General features: G+C 41.6%; 1 protein-coding gene across 2 annotated transcripts; it reads left to right on the forward strand.

Annotated features, from left to right (window-relative positions):
• The first annotated feature begins 1,667 nt into the window (after positions 1 to 1,667).
• Positions 1,668 to 21,147, forward strand: ddx24 (DEAD (Asp-Glu-Ala-Asp) box helicase 24). 2 transcript variants are annotated; one of them, XM_038774823.1, is made up of 9 exons: positions 1,668 to 1,798; positions 4,515 to 5,224; positions 7,669 to 8,040; positions 10,618 to 10,771; positions 12,265 to 12,780; positions 13,700 to 13,775; positions 14,008 to 14,196; positions 20,001 to 20,130; positions 20,811 to 21,147. In XM_038774823.1, exons 2-9 carry the CDS (start codon positions 4,522 to 4,524, stop codon positions 21,050 to 21,052), a joined length of 2,382 nt encoding a protein of 793 aa, XP_038630751.1. In that variant the 5' UTR covers positions 1,668 to 1,798; positions 4,515 to 4,521; the 3' UTR covers positions 21,053 to 21,147. The 2 variants fall into 2 exon arrangements, with proteins under 2 accessions (XP_038630751.1, XP_038630760.1); XM_038774832.1 differs by lacking the exon at positions 1,668 to 1,798 and adding an exon at positions 2,114 to 2,374.
• The last annotated feature ends 2 nt before the right edge of the window (positions 21,148 to 21,149 follow it).

Here is a 21,149-nt window from a genome sequence, read left to right on the forward strand (position 1 = left end):
CAGAAAAGCTTTCAGTTTAGCTCGCAGCACATGGTGTGAAGGAGTTGCAGCTGTACTTTCCTGTTCACAATAGCTGTTGAACCTTCATAGTAAATCTGTCTGCTAAACAGTCCTGAATTACACTGTCAAATAAACTGAATCTATTCCTAAACTGAATCTATAGTTTACCAGTCCTGTGTTAGTTAGTTTTTATTAAGCAAATTAATACACCAATGATAAAAGTTTATACCATTTCCAAGGAAATCTACCATGGCAAAATTGAACTGTTGTCCCGATAGGTTTATATATAATCTATCTGAATAAAGGTAAAGTTTAAAATGAAGGCTTCTTTTTCACTCAGTGCAAAGGGGTGGTTTGGAGAAATTAGATCTGTAAAAAACAGGCAAGGCTGCAAAGGTCACAAATTACAACGTAAAGGATTATTTTTCACAGAACACCATGATTAAAGTATTAATATATACAGTTACAATAGACTAATGTTATTAATACAGTTGATTGAAATGTAAGAAAGCTAATATCGGTTTCGTAGCTTTCTTCAAAGGCGATATCTGAAAGAATAAATGCCTGCACCTGGCTGCAAAATGTTAGTCGAGGTTTGGAAGCATTGGAGTCTGTAAATGTAGCTCATGTTAGGCAAATCCCCTTGACGACTGTTAAAGAAGTTCTCTTGTACAATTACTGTGCTCCTAATGTTTTCCCCTACGTTTTATTTTGCATCTGAGTCATCTTTAATGGCAAGTAAACTTGGTTAGTAGTCCACAAATTGATCTAATATATTTTCCAGGCTCTAGCACAGGAATAGATGCTGATCCATTTGTGGCTTTGCCAGAATAAAATTCGCTGCAAATGCGGATCAAAACATGCACAAGACTTTGGATCGCAAACTAACGACATTTATCAGAAATAGACCCCCAATGAAGCGAACTCAGTACTCAGTGTAGAGTTATACTGAAGTCGCTGAAATTGAATTCTTGATTTAAGTTGCAACCGGCTCCAAACAGTAGTCAAAAAAAAAGTGGGACTCCAATTTTTTTTGCCCCCCAGTCTGGACAAATCAACCTTCCTTCAGTGTGCCATTATGTGGAGTTGGACTGGGGTGAGCACAGTAAGAAGTCTTACACCAGGTTAAAGTCCAACATGTTTGTTTCAAACACTAGCTTTCGGAGGGCAGCTCTTTCCTCAGGTGTGCATTAGCAATGGTGCAGTGTGGCGATTTGTGACGGGTGGCTGAGAGCAGGAAAATCCTATCTAGAAGCCACCTGCCTACAGAACAGGACGAGGATGTGCCAAATAAAGCGTGTGCCGCGATAAAGTAGCCAGTGCAATGTGACAGGTAACCCGACCCACCAAATAAGGTGTGAAATCAGAAACGTGTTGAGAGGAATCCCCCACCAGACCTTGGATAATATCATCCCCACCCCAAGTGCCTGTTTTCCCTGCTCGGTCAGGCCTTAATCCATAACCACTACTGACATTTGTACTTCAGCTTGTTTCCCTGACAGCGAGGGTAGCTGAAGTTAGGAATACCCCAAGAATCGCGCGTCTTCAATTTAACGTCGCGTGTTGCCTGCCTTAAGGGCAGAGGCTCGGCCGCGGGGCGAGGGCGGTCGGAAGCCGGCACTCCTCCCCTGGGACACATCGCTCCGCTTTGTCAATAAAGTTTCTTCTATCGCGCGACGGGAAAGCCCCGGCCACCTCGAAGCATCGCGGCCTCCGATTGGCCAGCGCTGGGGCGGGGAGAGCGCGTGGCGAGCGGCACCGGGACAGGCCCAGTACCAGGACCAGGCGCTCTTCTCAGGTAAACAAAAAAGCAGAGTCTTCGCTCTTGTTCCACGGCAGCTCTTGGCTCGGGCCTTTGATGGTGAAGTTCAGTCAGTCAGTCCTGTTCAACTCCGGGCCCGGCTCGCGACTTTGGCTGGCGGGCGGTAGTGAGGTCTCGTCATTCGGGGGGAGGGGGAACGATCCTTGAAGCTCCCCGCGGGCATCTCCCGGGGCTTCTTACCCGATATACCACTTTACTTATCACCCCCCCACCTCCCCCTGTCAGGCAGTAAAAATTCCCCGAGGCGTTTCGCGGCAGCGTTTTCCGGGCAAAGTGGAGAAATGTCCGTTTGAGACGCGCCCGACTGAAAAGCTTCGTCAAGGTGTTGGGTTTGAAGGATCATCGTGAAGGAGGGAGGGGAGTCCAGAACCTGGGACTTGGGCAGCTAAAGGCAAGGCCGCCAAAGTTGGAAAGGGTGCACGAGAAGAAAGAATTGGGACAAGAGCCCGGGTGGATGGTGGTTGTGGGAGTTTACAGAGATTTAACTCTGCATTAAGCAGAGATCCGAAACTCCTTACGATTCAGAAACTTCCCGCATCGTGCAGTTACACAGTGAGTCTGGGGTGCCTTTAAAAAAAACTGGTAGAAATGATTCAACGATTGCTGCTGTTTGCGCTGGTCATAGAGCCATTGGCCATGGCTCCCTGGGGGTCGGCAGAGTGGCAGGGGATAACGAGGGGACAGAGGGAACATTAGGTGTCACTCTATGCCGATGACCTCTTGCTGTACGTTTTGGATCAGTTGGAGAGTATTTTGAAGGATTATGGGCCTGTTGGGGAGGTTTGGAGGGTTCTCGGGATACAAGCTGAATGTAGGGAAAAGCGAGGTATTCCCGGTGAATGAGCTGGCACAGTGGGCTAATTTAGGGGGGGGGGGGGGGTGCCATTTATGTTTGCGAGGGATAGGTTTAGGTACTTGGGAATTCAGGTAGCGAGGGAATGGACGGGGCTCCATAAGTGGAACTTAACAAAGCTGGTGGAGGAGGCCAGGGAGGATCTTAAGAGGTGGGATACATTGCACTTACTGTTGGCGGGGAGGGTCCAAGTGGTGAAAATGAATATTCTGCCGAGGTTGTTGTTTATCTTTCAGGCTCTCCCGATCTTTATACCAATGCCTTTTTTTGGAAAGTGGACACAATCATCTCTGACTTTGTATGGGCGGGGAAGTTTGCCACGGGTGGGAAGGACCCTGCTACAGAGGCAGGGTCAAACTTGCTACATTATTATTGGGCAGCGAATGTAGACAAGGTGTGGCGGCGGTGGGAAGGAGAAGGGGTAGAGTGGGTTAGGATGGAGGAGGAATCTTGTAAGGCGTCTAGTTTTAGGGCTATGGTGATGGCAGCATTGCCAATGACTCCGAGTAGATATTCGGGGAGCCCAGTGGTGCAGTCCACGGTGAAGATATGGAATCAGCTGAGGAGGCATTTGAGGATGGAAAGGATGTCGGAGCTAACGCCGCTGTGCGAGAATCATGGGTTTGAGCCGGGGGGATGGATAGTGTATACAGGAGGTGGAGGGAAGTGAGGCTGGTCAAGGTGAGGGATTTGTATTTGGAGGAAGGGTTCGCCAGTCTGGAGGAGCTAAGGGAGAGGGTAGAGCTGCCTAGGGGTAGTGAGTTCAGGTATCTACAGGTTGGGAACTTTGCACAAAAAGTCTGGAAGGGGTTCCCTAGATTGCCGGGATACACCCTGCTGGAGCGACTGCTGCTTCCGGATGTGGAAGGGGAGGGAAGAATTGGGTATATATACAAGTGGCTGGGGGAGCAGGGAGGCGAGCGAGTGGTGACGATCAAGGAGAAATGGGAAGCGGAGTTGGGAATGGAGATCAATTGGAGAGTATGGAGTGAGGCACTGCGAAGGGTAAACGGGACCTCCTCTTGTGCAAGGATGAGTCTGATACAGTTCAAGGTGGTGCACAGGGTGCATATGACTCAGGCGAGAATGAATGGGTTCTTTCAGGGGGTAGCAGATGAGTGTGGGTGGGGGCCAGCGAATCATGCGCACATGTTTTGGGGTTGTGAAAAATGAGGAAGATTCTGGGCAGGAGTGTTCACGGTCTTAGCCAGGATAGTGGAGGAGGGAGTGGACCCAGAGCCTTTAGTGGCGATATTTAGGGTTTCAGAGAAGCCGGAGCTCATGGAGAGGCGGAAGGCCGATGTCTTGGCCTTTGCCTCTCTGATTGCATAGCGACGAATTTTGCTGGAGTGGCGGTCAGCATCGCCACCGGGGGTAGCAGCATGATTGGGTCACCTATATGACTTCCTGCGGTTAGAGAAGATAAAGTATGAGTTAAGGGGCTCAGTAGAGGAGTTTGAGATAAGGTGGGGGATGTTTGTGACCGTGTTTGAGGAGCTGTTCATCGCAAGAGGGTGGGGGGGTGATGGGGAGGGGGTGAAAAAGGAGAAAAATCTGTGCAAACTGTATAGTTGATTATTAGGAAAAATGTTTCCTGGGGTGTTTATTTGCTGTAACCTAATTTAATACAAGTTTGAATAAAATGTGTTTTTAAAAAAAAGAAATGATTCAACATGATATGCAACCAGTGAGTTTCCTGTCTCACTCACTACTCCCGTTTAATTGAGGAGATTTTGTTGTTTACCGAGGGCTGGATGTTGTTGACAGATTGATTGTCACGCGAAGGAAAGATTATTAACTTGGTTTTCCTAATTTTTGCTCCTGGTTTTTTTTGCTTAGGGTCAAAATGAAAGAAGGTAAGAAGAGAAAGAAGTTTTTTTCGCCTTCAAAAGCCCAACGGAAGAAAATTCAAGTAACTGGACAATGGAAGCCAATGGAGATAGACCCAGCTCTCTTCGGTGAGGAAAATTTGGAAGGATTGATTTGTTTTGAAGAGCTTACCGATTATCAGTTGGTTGGTGCTGATAAATCAACAGAGAAGAAGGCAAAAAAAAGGAAGTCTGATATTTCGGAGGTGTTTGATTCGTCGCCAAAGAAGCAGAAAATTAGTGATACTTTACCAAAATTGACGCAAACAATAAAGGAAAAAGGGAAAAAGAAAAAGATTAATGTTCACCATGCTGGGGTTGAAGAGGCTGATATTGACTTCTCTGAGGATATAAATGAACTTGAACTTTCAAATGAAAAGGAGACAGCAGAGGCGGAAGCAAACGTTACTGTAGTTTCCAAGAAAGGGAAAAGGAGGAAAAAAAAATCTGTAGCTTCTCAAGGCCCAGCTCTCGTGATGAAAGCAAAAAACTGGGCAATACAACATTCCAGTTCTTCTGAGCAGGCAACTGATGTTTCTGCCTGGAAAGATCTGTTTGTCCCAGAATCAGTACTCCGAGCCCTGAGTTCTCTTGGTTATACTGCTCCTACTCCCATCCAAACCCTAGTGCTCCCACCTGCTATTAGAGACAAACTAGACATCCTTGGAGCTGCAGAAACAGGTTGGTACAATAATTTTCCAATATGTTGAACAAGGTCATTAGTAAACCAAGTACATTGTTAACTGCTGGTTACTTGTATATGAATGTACCAAAATGTAGCCATTTGGATATTTTGTCATTTATAGCTTCATAGCAATATGACCTTATCACCATTTGAGGTGCAGTAACTTAACTGCTGTTACATAGCCCTTTTGTCCTGAATGTCACACAGCCAGTGAAGTGCTTCAGAAATGCAATCACAATTATATAGTTAAAGACAGTCACGCAAACAGTATATGAGGTAAATTGCCATATAATAATCTTTATTGTCACAAGTAGGCTTACATTAAGACTGCAATGAAGTTACTGTGAAAAGCACCTAGTCGCCACATTCCGGTGTCTGTTATAGTCTCTTTTCGATAGTGTTCTCAGGATAAATACTTGGAGAACTCTTGACGTGTTTCAAATCATGCTATGGGATTACTTGTGTCCACCTCAGCAGACTGACAAGGCCTCAATTAAATGTCTCATCTGAAAAGTGGCATCTTAAACATTGCTGCTGTCCGCTTGTATATATCTTGTGTAAACTGCTGTTGTGGTCTTGAACTCGCAACATGTATTGCTAAATAAGTCAAGCTGACATCTCGCTGCATAATAAAAAAGTAGCTTACTCCCTCAAAGAAATATAGTCACTCACCCACTCGCTTTCTTTTAGCATTCAGTCACTGAAAACTGTCGCTATAATTTGTCTGGGGAGTTTTACTTTTGAAGCCTATCCATCGTCTCGTGGGAAAATAAGGAAAGTGTTTAGAAAAAGCTTAAGTGCTGTAATTTAGTAAAGTCACTCAATGGTGGTGGTGGATCTAAAACACTCTGTGGCCAGTTATAACATGATTATATTTTGAGTGAAGCCCTACTTAACATAGTAGAATTTTGTTGTGCCTTTTAACAATTCTGTACCCGAGTTGGGAGTTCTTCTAGTGCTGAATTAAGTGCATATTATAACTGATGCCCACCAACTTCTTTGGCTGACTTACTAAATTACACTACTAAAGACTTCTAAAACGTTAGCAACTTTCTCCACAGGAAGACTAATAGCCTTCAAAAATGCAATTCACTAAATCAGTTTTGCCAACAATATTGCAATGATTGCTCAAAGTGAGAGAATGTGATGAGCAACAGTTTTTTTGAGGGGGTATTTATTGCACAATGTGATGCCAGCTTTCCTTGCGTGGGGTAGCATTTACTTGAATCAATAGGTTGAGTTCAAGCTCCATAAAAGTAATTGTGCACGTGATCTAGGCTGACATGCAACATTGAGTGAATGCAGCACTGTTCAGGGTGCCATCTTTTGGATGAAACATTAAAGTGAGGCTTTGCTTATTTGGGTGAAATTTTTATTTGGAAACTCGTGCACCAGTTAATTGATGGTTTGGGATTTACCTAAAGCATTTTTGGGGAAACATTGGTGAATCTTCCCATTCCCTGACATCTGTCTGTGCTGGATTAAAACCCAGGTTATGGACAGAAAGGATAGTGTCTATCTGACTGCTATGATTTCAATCTTCTGCAACAAGCACATTTAGATTGTTTCAAATGGACTCTTTTAAGAAACATTGTACGTATGTGACTGGAGTAACGTTCTAGTTAACAAATTAAATGGCCAATTTTTATGCAAATGACTTGAGACTGTATTAGTTATGATCCACAAGTTTGGTAAGCGTTTCGGTTGTACCCACTTAGCTCAGTAAAAATTTATATTTTAAATTTTGCTCATATATTAGCCTTCTAAGTTCAGTTATTTTCTGAATCACATCGTGTCCTTTTCCCTACTTCAGTAAAACTGTTGAATGTAGTCATGTACAAAGCCTTGATGTAAAACTTGCTCATTGTATACTATTGATTTCTTTTGTGATCTATATTGAGGTGGCATGGTAGCACAGTGGTTAGCACAGTTGCTTCACAGCTCCAGGGTCCCAGGTTCGATTCCCGGCTTGGATCACTGTGTGGAGTCTGCACGTTGTCCCCGTGTGTGCGTGGGTTTCCTCCCGGTGCTCCAGTTTCCTCCCACAGTCCAAAGATGTGCGGGTTAGGTGGATTGGCCATGGTAAATTTTGCTGGGTTACAGAAATAGGGTGGAGGTGTGGGCTTAAGTAGGGTGCTCTTTCCAACAGCCGGTGCAGACTCAATGGGACAAATGGCCTCCTTCTGTACTGTAAATTCTATGATTCTATATCTGGGTTTCATGTTTTTAAATGAGGTATTTCCCAGAGTAAATATTAGTGATATTAAAAATCAACTCAAGTATTTGATCACTGTCATAGAGTAAAATATTATTCTGCTGTGCTGACCAATATAACAATTCTGGGACATTTAGATTATAAATGTATAAAACAGTTTTTGATGTGCTGGCTTAAGCTGAATTATATGACTCTTTTCTGATTGACTTTTTCTTTAACTTGAAGGTAGTGGTAAAACACTAGCATTTGCTATTCCCATGATCCACCTTATATTAGAGTGGAGGCGAGCTAAAGATGCTAAATTGAAAATAAGTGAGGAATCACAGCAAGATGACCAGGATACGAATGACAATCACGAAGCAGTCAGTGATGAGATACTGGAAAATACAAATGATCTCCTGGAAGAAGATGAGGAAACAAATGAAGAGAATCTTGCATCTCCGAGCATAGGCTGTGTAAAAGTTATCAACAATGTAAATTTTGATTTTGGTGCAGCTTCTAATGTTGAAAATCCATTATTGGGTCTGATACTGACACCAACAAGAGAATTAGCTGTCCAGGTAAAGCATCATATTGATGCTGTCGCCAAATTCACTGGTAAGTATACAGTAACTTTGCAAAATTTTACAGTGTGGTGCAAGATAGTAATGCTTTTCAGGACTACTCCCTGAACTTGTTAGCAAAATAACGCCACTAGTGAAATTCCAAATTTTCCAGAATGAGACTACAGAGAGTAATAAGTACCTAGAGTTGTCTTATGTAGCACTATTCTCTTTCCCCATGGTGGTTATTGATATTTGGAATAAATTTAGAGTTGTAATCCAGTTAGGATCATCATCCTAAGCATGTGGTCCTTGAAGGATATTCGAAAATGCTCTTAGCATGAAGCAAAATTTCACCGTAGTATAATTAATTCCTGATTTTCATCCAGTCAGTTGGCAAGTGGAAATGGTATGAGCAATAGTTTTATTGTAACCAGCCCTTTCACTTTACATAAATTAGGGTAGATGTGTTTCTTAATAGCAATACCTTGCCACATTTTGCTGACATGCAAGAAGGAAGAACAACACTAACTCTCATCTCAACAATTGGGTAGCTTTAGATTGTAGATTTACACGGAAGTAAGTGTTCTTTGCAGCTTTTGTTCCTTTTGTGTATTTTTGCACAAAGTGCAAGATGGTGGTGGTATAAGAATTTTGTTTTTGGGAGAGAATATCTTTTTTTGGAAAAAGTCCCTTTTAGTGAGAGAAGATGGGCAGCACGGTCGCACAGTGGTTAGACAGTTGCTTCACAGCTCCAGGGTCACAGGTTCAATTCCCGGCTTAGGTCACTGTCTGTGCAGAGTCTGCACGTTCTCCCTGTGTCTGCGTAAGTTTCCTCTGAGTGCTCTGGTTTCCTCCCACAGTCCAAAGATGTACAGGTTAGGTGGATTGGCTATGCCAAATTGCCCTTAGTGTCCAAAAAGGTTGGGTGGGGTTACTTGGATAGGGTGGAGGTGTGGGCTTAGGTAGGGTGCTCTTTCCAAGGGCTGGTGCAGACTTAATGGGCCGAATGGCTTCCTGCACAGTATATTCTCTGATTCTATGGTATTGAATTTGAAGAAATTATGAAATGTATATCCGTGTTCATGAATGTATTTTACAGTATACCACCTTTGCTCAGTATGGAATAGATGTTTGCAAATTATAAATCAGTTGGTTCATGCCATTAAGGACGTATTGATCTGAGACTGGGTTCTTCCCTATTTGCTTGGGGGGGTTGATTGAAAGAGAATTGAAAAGCAAGTAAGTCTTGTCCATTCTATTTCTTTCACTTTGGTTAATGTCTCATGGTCTATGTCTACACATTATGTGAACAGCAGATGACCTGTATACCACCTTTGTTTCGTGACTGATTGTGTGACTGATTGTAGGAAGACATAAAAGTCAGCTGAAATCAGCATTGCATTGTAAAACTGATTCGATATGCTGCCCATTTTTCTTTTGGTGATTTCAATCTTGCGATGGATCTTCGAATACTGATCGTGACTGAAAAGCCAGCCTGTCTCATTGCTGCAGTCAGAAAGCTATAAGTGTATATGGAATGGATGGTCCTAATTAGAAAAACAGTAGTAACCTAGGTGCATTGCCAGTAAGCTTTGAGATTGTAACAGCATCCCATGTATGCATTTGGGCTCCCTTAGCTTTGTTCCTCCAACCTACATCTAAGTTCTTTGCCCTGGAATAAGTGGAGTAAGAGTGAATACTGCGTAACCAAAAATAAAATGTACTTGAGACAAAATACAATAGGATATTGGCAATCTGACATACAAGTTGTTTTTTTTTTAATGCTGCTGAAAATACTATGCAAGGGAGATAAAGTCAGCATATGTGGCTTTCACCAGTACTTTTTGGGGAAGGCGCAGTACTCCCCAACACCAGCATCAGACATACGTAGGTTATGTATATTCTACATCAGGACAGAGGTTCCTAAACCTCTCCAGGTCCTAAATGAGGTTATCAAGGTGTGCGGGCAGGATGAGTTGGTGTGAGCCCATTAAAGGATATATGAATTGTTGTCGCCAATTTGTAGAAATGGTCACAAGGCCCATCGGATCTGCTTTGTCAAATTAATCTCCAAAAGGGAGGTTTAGCAAAAAGAAATGTTTGGTTATCTCTGCAGTAGGATATTACTCGCAGCGCAGTGGTTAGCGCTGCTGCCTCACGACGCCGAGGTCCCAGGATCAATCCCGGCTCTGGGTCACTATACGTTTGGAGTTTGCACATTCTCCCCCGTGCTTGCATGGGTTTCGCCCCCACAACCCAAAAGATGTGCAGGGTAGGTGGATTGGCCATACTAAATTGCCCATTAATTGGAAAAAAATGAATTGGGTACTCCTAAATTTAAAAAAAAGATATTACTCCCCACTGCACTATGTGAATTTTTCCACTTCCCCCAACATATTACATTTTTAGGAAAAGTGTTAATTTGTACCAAATAATGAGCAGATTTCGGAGAGACCCATGCCAGTAGAACAAGGTCAAGACTGACCAGTATCAATTGGAATGCAGCAGAGGAAGTACAGAACGCTGGGCCAGATTTGAATTCTATTTTCAGTATCTTAACTCTCCCTCCTTTTAAATATATATTTTTTGTATATATAAATACCTCTCCCTAAATCCATACCTTTTACAGGGATCAGAACGGCAACAATAGTTGGAGGTATGGCTGCTCAGAAGCAGGAAAGGGTTTTGAATTGCAGACCAGAAATTGTGATTGCGACACCGGGGAGACTGTGGGAACTGATAAAGGAGAGACATCCACATCTCTGTCATTTGAAACAGCTCAGGTAAGTCAAAATCGGTTAGAATGTGTTGTAGTAGTGATGAGAAGAAATGTGGTTTGCATCAGATTATGTAATGGTTGAAAGAAATGATATACATTTGTATTGCATATTTTGCAACCTTAGGATGTCCTAAATTGTTTAATGTTATGTATTTTTCAATTGTAGTCACTGTTGTAAGACAAACCAGCAACAGAAACCCGGGTTCAATTCCACCCATGGGTCTGTGTGGAGTTTGCACGTTCTCCCGTGTCTGAATGGGTTTCCTCCGGGTATTCTAGTTTCCTCCCAAGTCCAAAGAGTGCAAGTTAGGTGGATTGGCCATGCTAAATTGCCCCTTGGTGTCCAAAGTTGTGCAGGTTAGGTAGGGTAATGGGGATAGGGCAGGGCAATGAGCCTAGGGTAGGGTACTTTTTCATCTGGTGCAGACTCGATGAGCCAAATGGCCTCCTCCTGCACTGTAGGGATTCTATGTCTAAGACCCTACGAACAGTGGTGAGCTAAATGATTGGGAACCCACTCTTATAATGTTGCATGAGTTGATGCTGGCTTGGACTCTGTGAGAACTCCCTAGTTCTTTGAATCCTGTACGTTACCTAAACAAAAGACCAGGACCTGGAGTATGATTTTAAAAGTTACCTCTCTAACAATGCAATACTTCCTCCAGTGCTGTTAAAATATCAACCTAGATTATTGTGCTGATGTCCTGGAGGGAGCTTGAACCCACAATCGCCTGAACTCATGAGAGCATTTACCTGAGTTTGAAGTTTTGATGCAAAGTAAATTATCAGAGAAAATAGTAAGTGTTTGTTTATCCACAAAAGAATATATATTTGAGATCCTCTCTGAAATCAATTTACAGAGTGAGGCAAACCTTTCTGTAAATGCCCTGAGACAGGAATTGCAATCCTCTGCAGTTATTCTTTGTACCGATCGGGACACAAATGAGTGGCTTGCTCAGCCACTTAAGAGGACAGAGAAGAGTCCGACCTTTCATAAGAACAACCAGATTTTTGCCGCTAAAGACATTCGGGAAGCAGTTGGATTTTTGCAACATTCAGTCAGTTTCATGCTCACTTTTTCATTTTAGATTCCTTTTAATTGAATTAAAATTCTCAAATTGACATAGTGGCAACTCGCGTTATTAGTCCAGGTTTCTGAATTATTGAGTAATAGTTACTCCACCATCATAGCAAGTCTTCCTTTCAGTTCATTTCAGTAGAGTTTAGTGAATTAGGGGCTTACTTTGATTGTAATATGATCCTAGTTTGTGTGAATATCTTATTTCTGACCAAATTAAAGTAAGCAATTCTTGGATATTTTTAGTAACTAATTAACCGGAAACATTCCCAATAGCTAATGTCTACTTTGAATGTGGTTAGATCCCTGGGCAAATGTTTATAGTGGACCTATTGTATAAACTATCACAGTAACTGTGTGATGTAAAACATTGTGAATGCAATACACTGTTGACCTGCTGTATTGTTCAATTGACCTAGGTGCCTGGTGATTGATGAAGCCGATCGCATGGTTGAAAAAGGACATTTTGCAGAACTATCTCAGCTGTTGGAACTGCTACATGAAAAAGAATACCATCCAAAAAGAAGAATCTTTATATTTTCTGCTACTTTAACTATGGTTCATCAAGCTCCTCTAAGATTACTGGGAAAGAAGCATGTCAAGAAAATAAATACAGAAACAAAATTAGAAGATCTAATACAAAAAGTAGGCATCAAAGGAAAACCAAAAATAATAGATTTATCCAGGAAAGAGGGTACAGTTGAGACCCTCACTGAAACCAGAATTCCGTGTGAGACAGAGGAAAAAGATATATACCTGTATTATTTCCTGCTTCAGTATCCTGGCCGAACAATGGTCTTTGCAAATAGTATAGATTGCATCAAACGTCTGAATGCACTGCTTACTATCCTGGAATGCAGTCCACTGCCGCTGCATGCAAACATGCATCAGAAACAGAGATTGAAGAACTTAGAAAGGTTTTCTGAGAGAGAGAGGTAAGTTCTAAAACTGTAGGGGAAAATTGCAAATATATGTACCTCCCTGAGTTCTATTCAAACTTTGCATGCACAAAATGCTTGGACGAAGCTTTATAAATATTTTGCATAAGTGTATCTACATGTATTCTGCTGGGCGACAGAACTGCATTTGGGGCCAGACCATATGAATAAGGTAGTGTCTGGCTGATTTGTACTGCATAATCTAATAGAGATCTAATAGAAACTTACAAGATAATACATGGCTTAGAAAGGGTGGACGCAAAGAAACTGTTTCCGTTAGGCGAGGAGACGAGGACCCGTGGGCACAGCCTTAGAATTAGAGGGGGTAAATTCAGAACAGAAATGCGGAGACATTTCTTCAGCCAGAGAGTGGTGGGCCTGTGGAATTCATTGCCGCGGAGTGCAGTGGAGGCCGGGATGCTAAATGGCTTCAAGGCAGAGATAGATAAATTCTTGATGTCGTGAGGAATTAAGGGCTACGGGGAGAATGCTGGTAGGTGGAGTTGAAATGCCCATCAGCCATGATTGAATGGCGGAGTGGACTCGATGGGCCGAATGGCCTTACTTCCACTCCTATGTCTTATGGTCTTATAATGCTCATGGAACCTGCCTTCATAATGAGAGCAGAAAAAGGAAATAAACTGTCCATAAAGAGATTGTGATGAAAACCTACATTGATCTTCAGTAATCAACTTAACATTTTCCTTTTGGGATTTCAGTGGAACGAGTTTAATTGCAGGGAAATTGAGTTCAATAAATGTTAACTTTATTTTTGTGAATACCAAAAAGGCTGGTTCAGAAGAACCATCTTGGTGTGGGTAACTGAAAGGGTATCATGTTTTTGTTGAAAATTTTGTTTTGGAAACTTAAGTGACAATTCTTTTCCTTAGCTTGTCTTTCTTTTACTGTTTTTCAGCTGTGTTTTATTAACCACAGATGTTGCAGCTCGAGGTCTGGACATTCCAAATGTACAGCATGTTATTCACTATCAGGTGAGGCTGAAATAGTAACATCTGAACTCTTGACAAATTTTCCTTTACAAATTCTCTATGGTAGTGAATATTTATTTAACAATAAATAACCTGAACTGCAGCAGGTTTCTGCTGTATCATAGCACAAAGAACAAGATAGAAGTTTGACTTGATATGTCAGTACATCAGACTTGTAATTTGAATCCAATATAACTTTTATACACATTGAACATTGCTATGCATTTTTGTACAGGTTCCCCGCACCACTGAAATCTATGTCCACAGGAGTGGCAGAACAGCTCGAGCCACAAAAGATGGTCTGACATTGATGTTAGTTGGGCCAGATGACATGATGCGCTTCAAAAAGATATGCAAAACACTGGGCAAAGATGAAAATATTCCTCTGTTTCCAGTTCAAGCTAAATGTATGTCTGCAATTAAGGTAAATACCCAATCACTTTCCAATTTTCCATTTCATGTTTGCACTTTGTATTGGAAAGAAGAGCATGCTGACCAGTACGTTTGACATAGATTTAAATAATGGTCAGGAAGTTGGGAGAATGCGAAAAATAAATATACTGTCCTTGATATTTTCTATAGCTGTAGCCCACAAAGCTCTAAGGAATAGGCAGCCTGTTGCTGTGGAGAAGGTTGGATGTGATGGAGCGAAAGGAATGAATTGGTGAATTATGTGCCAAAATCATTTGTGAGATCAACCCTTTTTACAGCTTAAACTATCTGGCCTCCGTTTCTTCTGGATGTAACAGATAAAAAGCAGATGCAAACCCAACCCTTCAGTATAAGTAGTACAGCTGTTTTATTCCTGGGATGGAGATGCTGGCAGTGCTACAGTTATTATCCATCTTCACCTACTAGGACCATGGTTTGGCTTGTTAGGCCATTTCAGATATGGAATGAAAAACGAAAATCGCTTATTGTCACGAGTAGGCTTCAATGAAGTTACTGTGAAAAGCCCCTAGTCGCCACATTCCGGCGCCTGTCCAGGGAGGCTGGTACGGGAATCGAACCGTGCTGCTGGCCTGCTTTCAAAGCCAGCGATTTAGCCGAGTGAGCTAAACCAGCCCCTGTGAGCTAAACCAGCATTAAGATAACATTAAGAGTTGATGAAAGTATGGGACTGGAGCCAAATGAGCTAAAATTGATGCAAGTTCCCTTCCCTGCAAGCACTGGTGTTTTTAACAGTGAATTTTCATTGTCAATTTTTCTACCGCTAGTCCACAACTGAACAGATTTCTTAAAGGCAGTTTCCTAAGTTTAGATGTTGAGACTTGAGCAAATCATATTTTTAATTATGTATGTGTCCTTTTCTATGGATGTTGAAACCATTTTTGGTGCACTTTGGGGTTATGGGTATCTTAACACAAGCATTGTTAATTGATTGCCTATGCAGTACTTGGTTGTGACTCTCCAGTCGTCATTACTGTTGTGTCATGAAAAACCAGAGCTCAATGGAGGAGATTTAGTGGTGTTATGAATTTCTGTAAGAATTTACATGATTTAAAACGAATATTAAATTGCATCGGTGATTAATTTCTTGTGCAAAGCAAAGAAAGAGAATTTAAATCAGTCATTGCCAGTTGAAAAGTGAACACTTGGAGCTGGTCTGCATCCCAGTACAGGATGAGAGGCAAGAACAAAAATTGCTGGTAATACCCAGCAGGTCAGATAGCATCTGTGGAGAGAAGTTACTATTTAAGGTCAATGACCAGAACTGAAGATAGATAGATAGAAATTTTATAGTTTTGAGCAAATGGAAATGGGGAGATCCATGATGAGGTGGTAGATAAAGATTTCATGATGCAAAAGCCAAAGAAAGTGGTAATAGTTATAGTAAAGAAACCAAGATTGTTTGTCCAGTTGAGATGTGAATGACAATATAGCAGCCAACTGAATGTAACATGAAGGGATAAAGAAAGTAATCCAGCCCAAAAAAATGGTGAATCTAAAGTTGCTTAAGTCTAGAGCAGTGAGAGTATCAAGACAAAGATACGGTACTGGTCATTGAACTTCATTGAAACAATAGCAGACCAGGCCCCAGACAGAAAGGTGAATTGGACCGGTGGGAGGGAAAATCTATAACGTTTTTATCTATCTTGAGTTCTGATGAAGAGTCATTGACCTGAAACACAAACTTAATCCCTTCAGAGTTCAGTAGTTTGCTTCCCTCGCAAATGTATATTGGTGTTGGCGAACTAGAATTGGAGCAAGTCAATTGGTATAATAATCTTTATTGTCACAAGTAGGCTTACATTAATACTGCAATGAAGTCACCGTGAAAAGCCCGTAGTCGCCACACTCCGGCGCCTGTTCGGGTACACAGAGGGAGAATTCAGAATTTCCATATTTCCTAATAGCACGTCATTCGGGACTTGTGGGAGGAAACTGCTGCATACAGAGAAAACCCATGCAGACATGGGGAGAACATGCTGGCAGTGATCCACGCCAGGAATCAAACCTAGGACCCGGGCACCATGAAGCAACAGTGCTTCCATGCCACCACTACAAAGTATTTCTGAAAAAGAGACATACGATTGGAGCTTTTCAGCTTATACTCATCAAGAGAGCTCGCAAAATAAATCAACAGTAAAAACAATTTATGCTGCAAGTGAAGAGTGTGCTGACAGTTCGGCAAGTGGACTGATTAGTAGGAGGTATTGCCAAGAAGAACGCAGCAGAGAATAGTTGACTTCCAAGCTTTTGGGCAGCACTGTGGCGCAATGGTTAGCACTGCTGCCTGGCGCCGACATGGATCCGAGTTCAATCCCGGGCTACTGTTTGTGTGGAGTTTGCATATTCTCCGTCTGTGTGGGTCTCACCCCCCACAACCCAAAAAGATGTGCAGGATAGGTGGATTGGCCACACTAAAATTGCACCTTAATTGAAAAAAATAAATGGGTACTCAAATTTTTTTAAATGGGTGGGGGGGGGGGAATTAAACCATGCACGTCAACTCTGGTCAAGGTATTAATGAACCAGGGAATGGCTGTCCCCTAAGATTTAGTTTAGTTGGAAAAGGCACAGTATGAACCTGCTCCGTCTGTCTCAAGCACAGGGCCCCCTCGATGAATACATATGGCTTCCAGCATGCTTGAGCCACACTGCGAGCGAGTGTAATTTTCATGTCAGGCTCTGTGGCTCACTTATGCATGCTGGAAGTCCGTTTTTTTAACACAAGGGCTCGCTCTTTTGCAATCAGGAGAATGCCCATGCAATTGTTACGATCCCAGTTTGTTGTAACTGAACAGGCAGATCCCAGAATGGAACCAGAGCTCAAAAGACTAACTTTTTTTATAAAACGTGTAGGAAGAGTCACAAGAACGCTAATTAGTTTAAGAAAAATGTATTAAACATGAAAAAAATTGGATTCCTCCCTTAGCTTAATAATGATTAATATTGATTACAAAGTACATCTTAATCTACAGTGATCTAATGAACCCAAGTGAATGTCTGTGGATTTGTCCTCAAATCTCGCCCTGCCCCCAGATGATTCTTAGACAGTGAGCCACCTTGTCTCACTGAATTCTGGCTTCCTCACAATTTAAAATTCCACTTTCAAAAGTCACATTTAAAATCATCTTATAAATGATCCTTTCCCTCCGCTACTTCCATCAAGGCTTCACTTTCAGGTTTTACACCTGGCTTTGACGCAGCCTCCACAGTCCAGCCTCTGATTTCTCCAGTTATTTCAAATAATGTCTCCCAAACTGTAGTCATGTCTCAAACCGTGGCACTACTGCAGATATCTTTCTGACCTCTCCCGATCCAATGCCTTTTCAACTCTGTGACTTTACTGAACAGTGTTCTGTTCAGTTAACTCCAGACTTCTTGGAAAATTCTCATTTGTCTAGTTTCCTTAACGAGCTGGTCTTTAAGTTTTCCTGCATCTGTTTTCTTAACCATTACTCCATACTATGGCTTTTCTTCTAGCAGTGCTAAGAGATGGAAATGTTCCCTCTTTAGCCTTTTAAAACCAACTGCTCCTCATCTCTTAACTGCAATCAAATTATCTAAACTAAAACTTAAAAGCTTCTCTACCTTACAAGGGCCCCAGTTGCTAAGCAACCACTGCTTTATTTATTCTTCATGCTCTAGCCCCCTCCAAGCACAACAGAAACACAGTTGGAATTTAACCAAACCCCCACACACAAACATCTTTGTTCAGCATGAATCTAGTATAGGTTTAACCCTTCCAGGCATTGAAACATTAAATTAAGCCAACTCAAAACTATATCTTATTTCAAATGTTCACAAAACAAATCTCTTAAAACTACCTTTTATTTTCCTAACAGTGCAACTAAAAGGGGGACAGCCCTGGTTCAGTGGTCAAGGCATTGCGATGGGGGAAATCCGTTGACCCGTCTAGTTTGAATTTGAACAAAAGCTTAGCAGTTAACTGTTTTTGATGCATTATCCATGGCAGCACCTCCCAACCAATCAGCACACACCTCATACAGTATAAATGATTGTTTCCTTTACTGTCTGTTTATCTGGCGAGCTGACGTGATGGTGCAAGACAAAAGCTTTAATAGTGTGTCTTTTTTTTTTACAATACAATTAGAGACTCCAATTTATTTTACTTATTCCAATGTAACAAAGTCCAATTTATAACATTTCTGGAGTAAACATTTTAAAATATATGCCAGTTTGGGTCATCAAGAAGTAACTTCAAATCTTGAGGGTTTGATGTATTGAGTACTTGTGTTCCGCAAACTCACCTGGGTTTGGTCATATACTGACTTCCTAATCTCAGTAATGCCAAGTAATGGACTTGAGGGTCCCGAGTGCCTAATGGAATGATGTTGACCAGGTTTCCACCCTGTTCTCAGACTCCTCTCCACCCTGACTTGGAAATATATTGCTGTTGTTGCTGGGTCAAAATGCTGGTCTCTGTGGAAGTCACCACATGACTGCACTGCTTCTTCCAGACAAACTGTCAAAATAGTGTTAAAATACAGTCAAATCTACTAATTGTGTCCAGCTGACTCAGACTTTGTGCCATGCATGCTCCCATTTCATGCTTATAACTAGACTGAACTTCTACTATGAAGGGTTAAGGTATAAAATATCAAATAGCACAAGTACTCCGCTACAACCCGAGACAAAGTGAAGAGTTGTAATTTGGGGGCTGCTACTGTGAAATAATAGAGTCAGACACTGCGGGGGCTGAAATAATCACAACAGCTGTAGTGCTGCAGCCCCCCTGCTGCTGACAGGCTCAGCAACTCCTACCCAAGTTCTCAAATAGCACTCCCTCTTCAAACAAATGCAAAAATAAAAAGTATTAATTCCACTTAGGAGTGACTGGTCACTGCAGCTAAATAAAGTTGGGATACATATTATAATTGAAACTAATTTATTTGCATACGGCTGCAGTTTGTATTTTAAGTATATGGGTTATTCTGATTTTGGCTCATTACTCTCCAGCAACCAAGGCAGTGGTGCAGTATGATAATTCCCAGTTTAATCAGGCTGATTCAAGTACAGTATTGACAGATCTGCACAACATTTTGCATTGATTTATACTGTTACCCAGCACATGGAGCATTAAAATGTGAGAATTTGTTGTCCTTAAAGCTGATAGGGAGCTACTTTCAAGTTGAACAGCTAGTCCAGGTGAAGGTACTGCAGAAGTGTTATGAGATGTAAGTTCCATAATTTTCACCCAGCGATGATAGATTTCCTGGTCAGAGTGGTATATAACTGGAACAAATCTTGCAGGTGATATTTTTCAAGCATCTGTCCTTGTCTTTCGAGTTAAAGGTTTCGGAATTACTGTTGAAGCAGGTTGCTGCAGTGCATTTTTTTGATGGCACAGAGTGATCCAATAGTGGAATGAGTGCCAATCAAGCAGATTGCTGTACCCTGGCTGGTGTTGAATGTCGTGCATTGCTGGAGTACCGCTCATTCAAAATATTTTGGGAGTGTTCCATCACATTCTTGACTTGTGCATTGTAATTGGTGGAAAGGCTTCAGGGAGTCAAAACGTGGTACTCGTGTCACACTTCTCAAACCTTGACCACAGCGTTTTAATTGAGGAATTTAGAATAGAACCATAGCCAGCCTTAAGAATATTAAATATTCCAAAAATGATTTAGTTAGGTTTTTGAAAAACCTTACAAAATGAGTCATTTAGACCTTCTGAAATCACAATTTAGTGGCTCCTATTGTAACATGACTGGGTCAAAAAATCAAAGCCGAATAAAACCTTTCCTTTGCAATTCACAGGCACGTGTTAATGTAGCTAGGAGTATAGAAAAGATGGAATACCAGCACAATAAAATGCAGCAGCATAACAGCTGGTTTCAGCAAGCTGCTGAAGCTCTTGAAGTTGATTTGGAGGATAATGTCTTGATGGGTAAGTACTGTATATGTTTTATACATTGGCCCTTGGCCAGGCTAGCCCCTCACCATTTAATACAGGGTAAATCTGACAGCAGCTTTTATTTACACATGTATTGTTAAATGCTGAAATTGCGACCAGTTTACCCACTCAACTCCTGAAATGTATCAGCCTGTAGAGGAATGGGGTAGAGTGAAGCTCTCATTCTCTAAATGAATGTTGCAGAAACTAAGTACTATACTTTCTGTATTTCAATCTTTTCCCTTTCTCAAATCAAGTATATATTTGGACTCGAGTCTTGCCCTTTCCACAGATGCCCTGCAGAGGGTGCCACCCAGGAACAGAAACCCAAAGCCTCTACTCTAAAGTCAGTCAAAACTTTGGGCATCTGTCAGCAAGTTGTACGAATTATTGTGCCTTCACTTCTGACCAATAAAATTGTCAGTGTTTAGCAACAAGTGTACATTATCAAACCATTACCAGCATAGTCATATGCAGCATCCTCTTGCAGTCTAGTCAATTAGATTATCCAGGAGAAAATGAACAGGTCTAATAATTTTAAAGCTCCAAAACAATAGCATTTTGCCTCTATTTTAACAAAAGTCTGAAAATGGAGTATCCTAATTTTTCTGATATATTTGAAATGTATGAAAATCACTATCTGTAACAGAAATCTACACAATATTTGATTTTAGGTGGAGGCTGTAACAGCGATGGTGGAGATTGTAATAGTGAGGAAAAGCAGAGACAAAGGATGTTAAAAGGAATGAAGAAACAACTGAAACATTTGCTTTCGCAACCAGTGTTTAAGAACCACCTGAAGACCAAGTACCCCACACAATCTGGTCGGCTAATATTGCCTACCCTACCATTAGCCAGCAAAGAAACTGCTTTAACGACAGTGAAAAAACAGAAAAATACAAAGAAAGTTATGTGAATAACAACCATAAAAAAAACATTCAATGTTAGAACTCAGTATAATTCAGTGGTTATGTACCATTTATTCCATTCAATAAAAACCCAAAACCTGTACA

The sequence above is a fragment of the Scyliorhinus canicula genome, chromosome 2 (genome assembly GCF_902713615.1).
Source record: "Scyliorhinus canicula chromosome 2, sScyCan1.1, whole genome shotgun sequence".
In the NCBI taxonomy this organism is placed as follows: Eukaryota; Metazoa; Chordata; class Chondrichthyes; order Carcharhiniformes; family Scyliorhinidae; genus Scyliorhinus; species Scyliorhinus canicula.

Excerpts from the sequence above, each read along its gene's own strand:
- ddx24 (XM_038774823.1), top strand. The coding sequence starts at position 4,522 with ATGAAAGAAGGTAAGAAGAGAAAGAAGTTTTTTTCGCCTTCAAAAGCC. Across the intron at positions 8,041-10,617 it reads TGCTGTCGCCAAATTCACTG|GGATCAGAACGGCAACAATA; the intron begins GTAAGTATACAG and ends TACCTTTTACAG. Across the intron at positions 12,781-13,699 it reads AGGTTTTCTGAGAGAGAGAG|CTGTGTTTTATTAACCACAG; the intron begins GTAAGTTCTAAA and ends ACTGTTTTTCAG.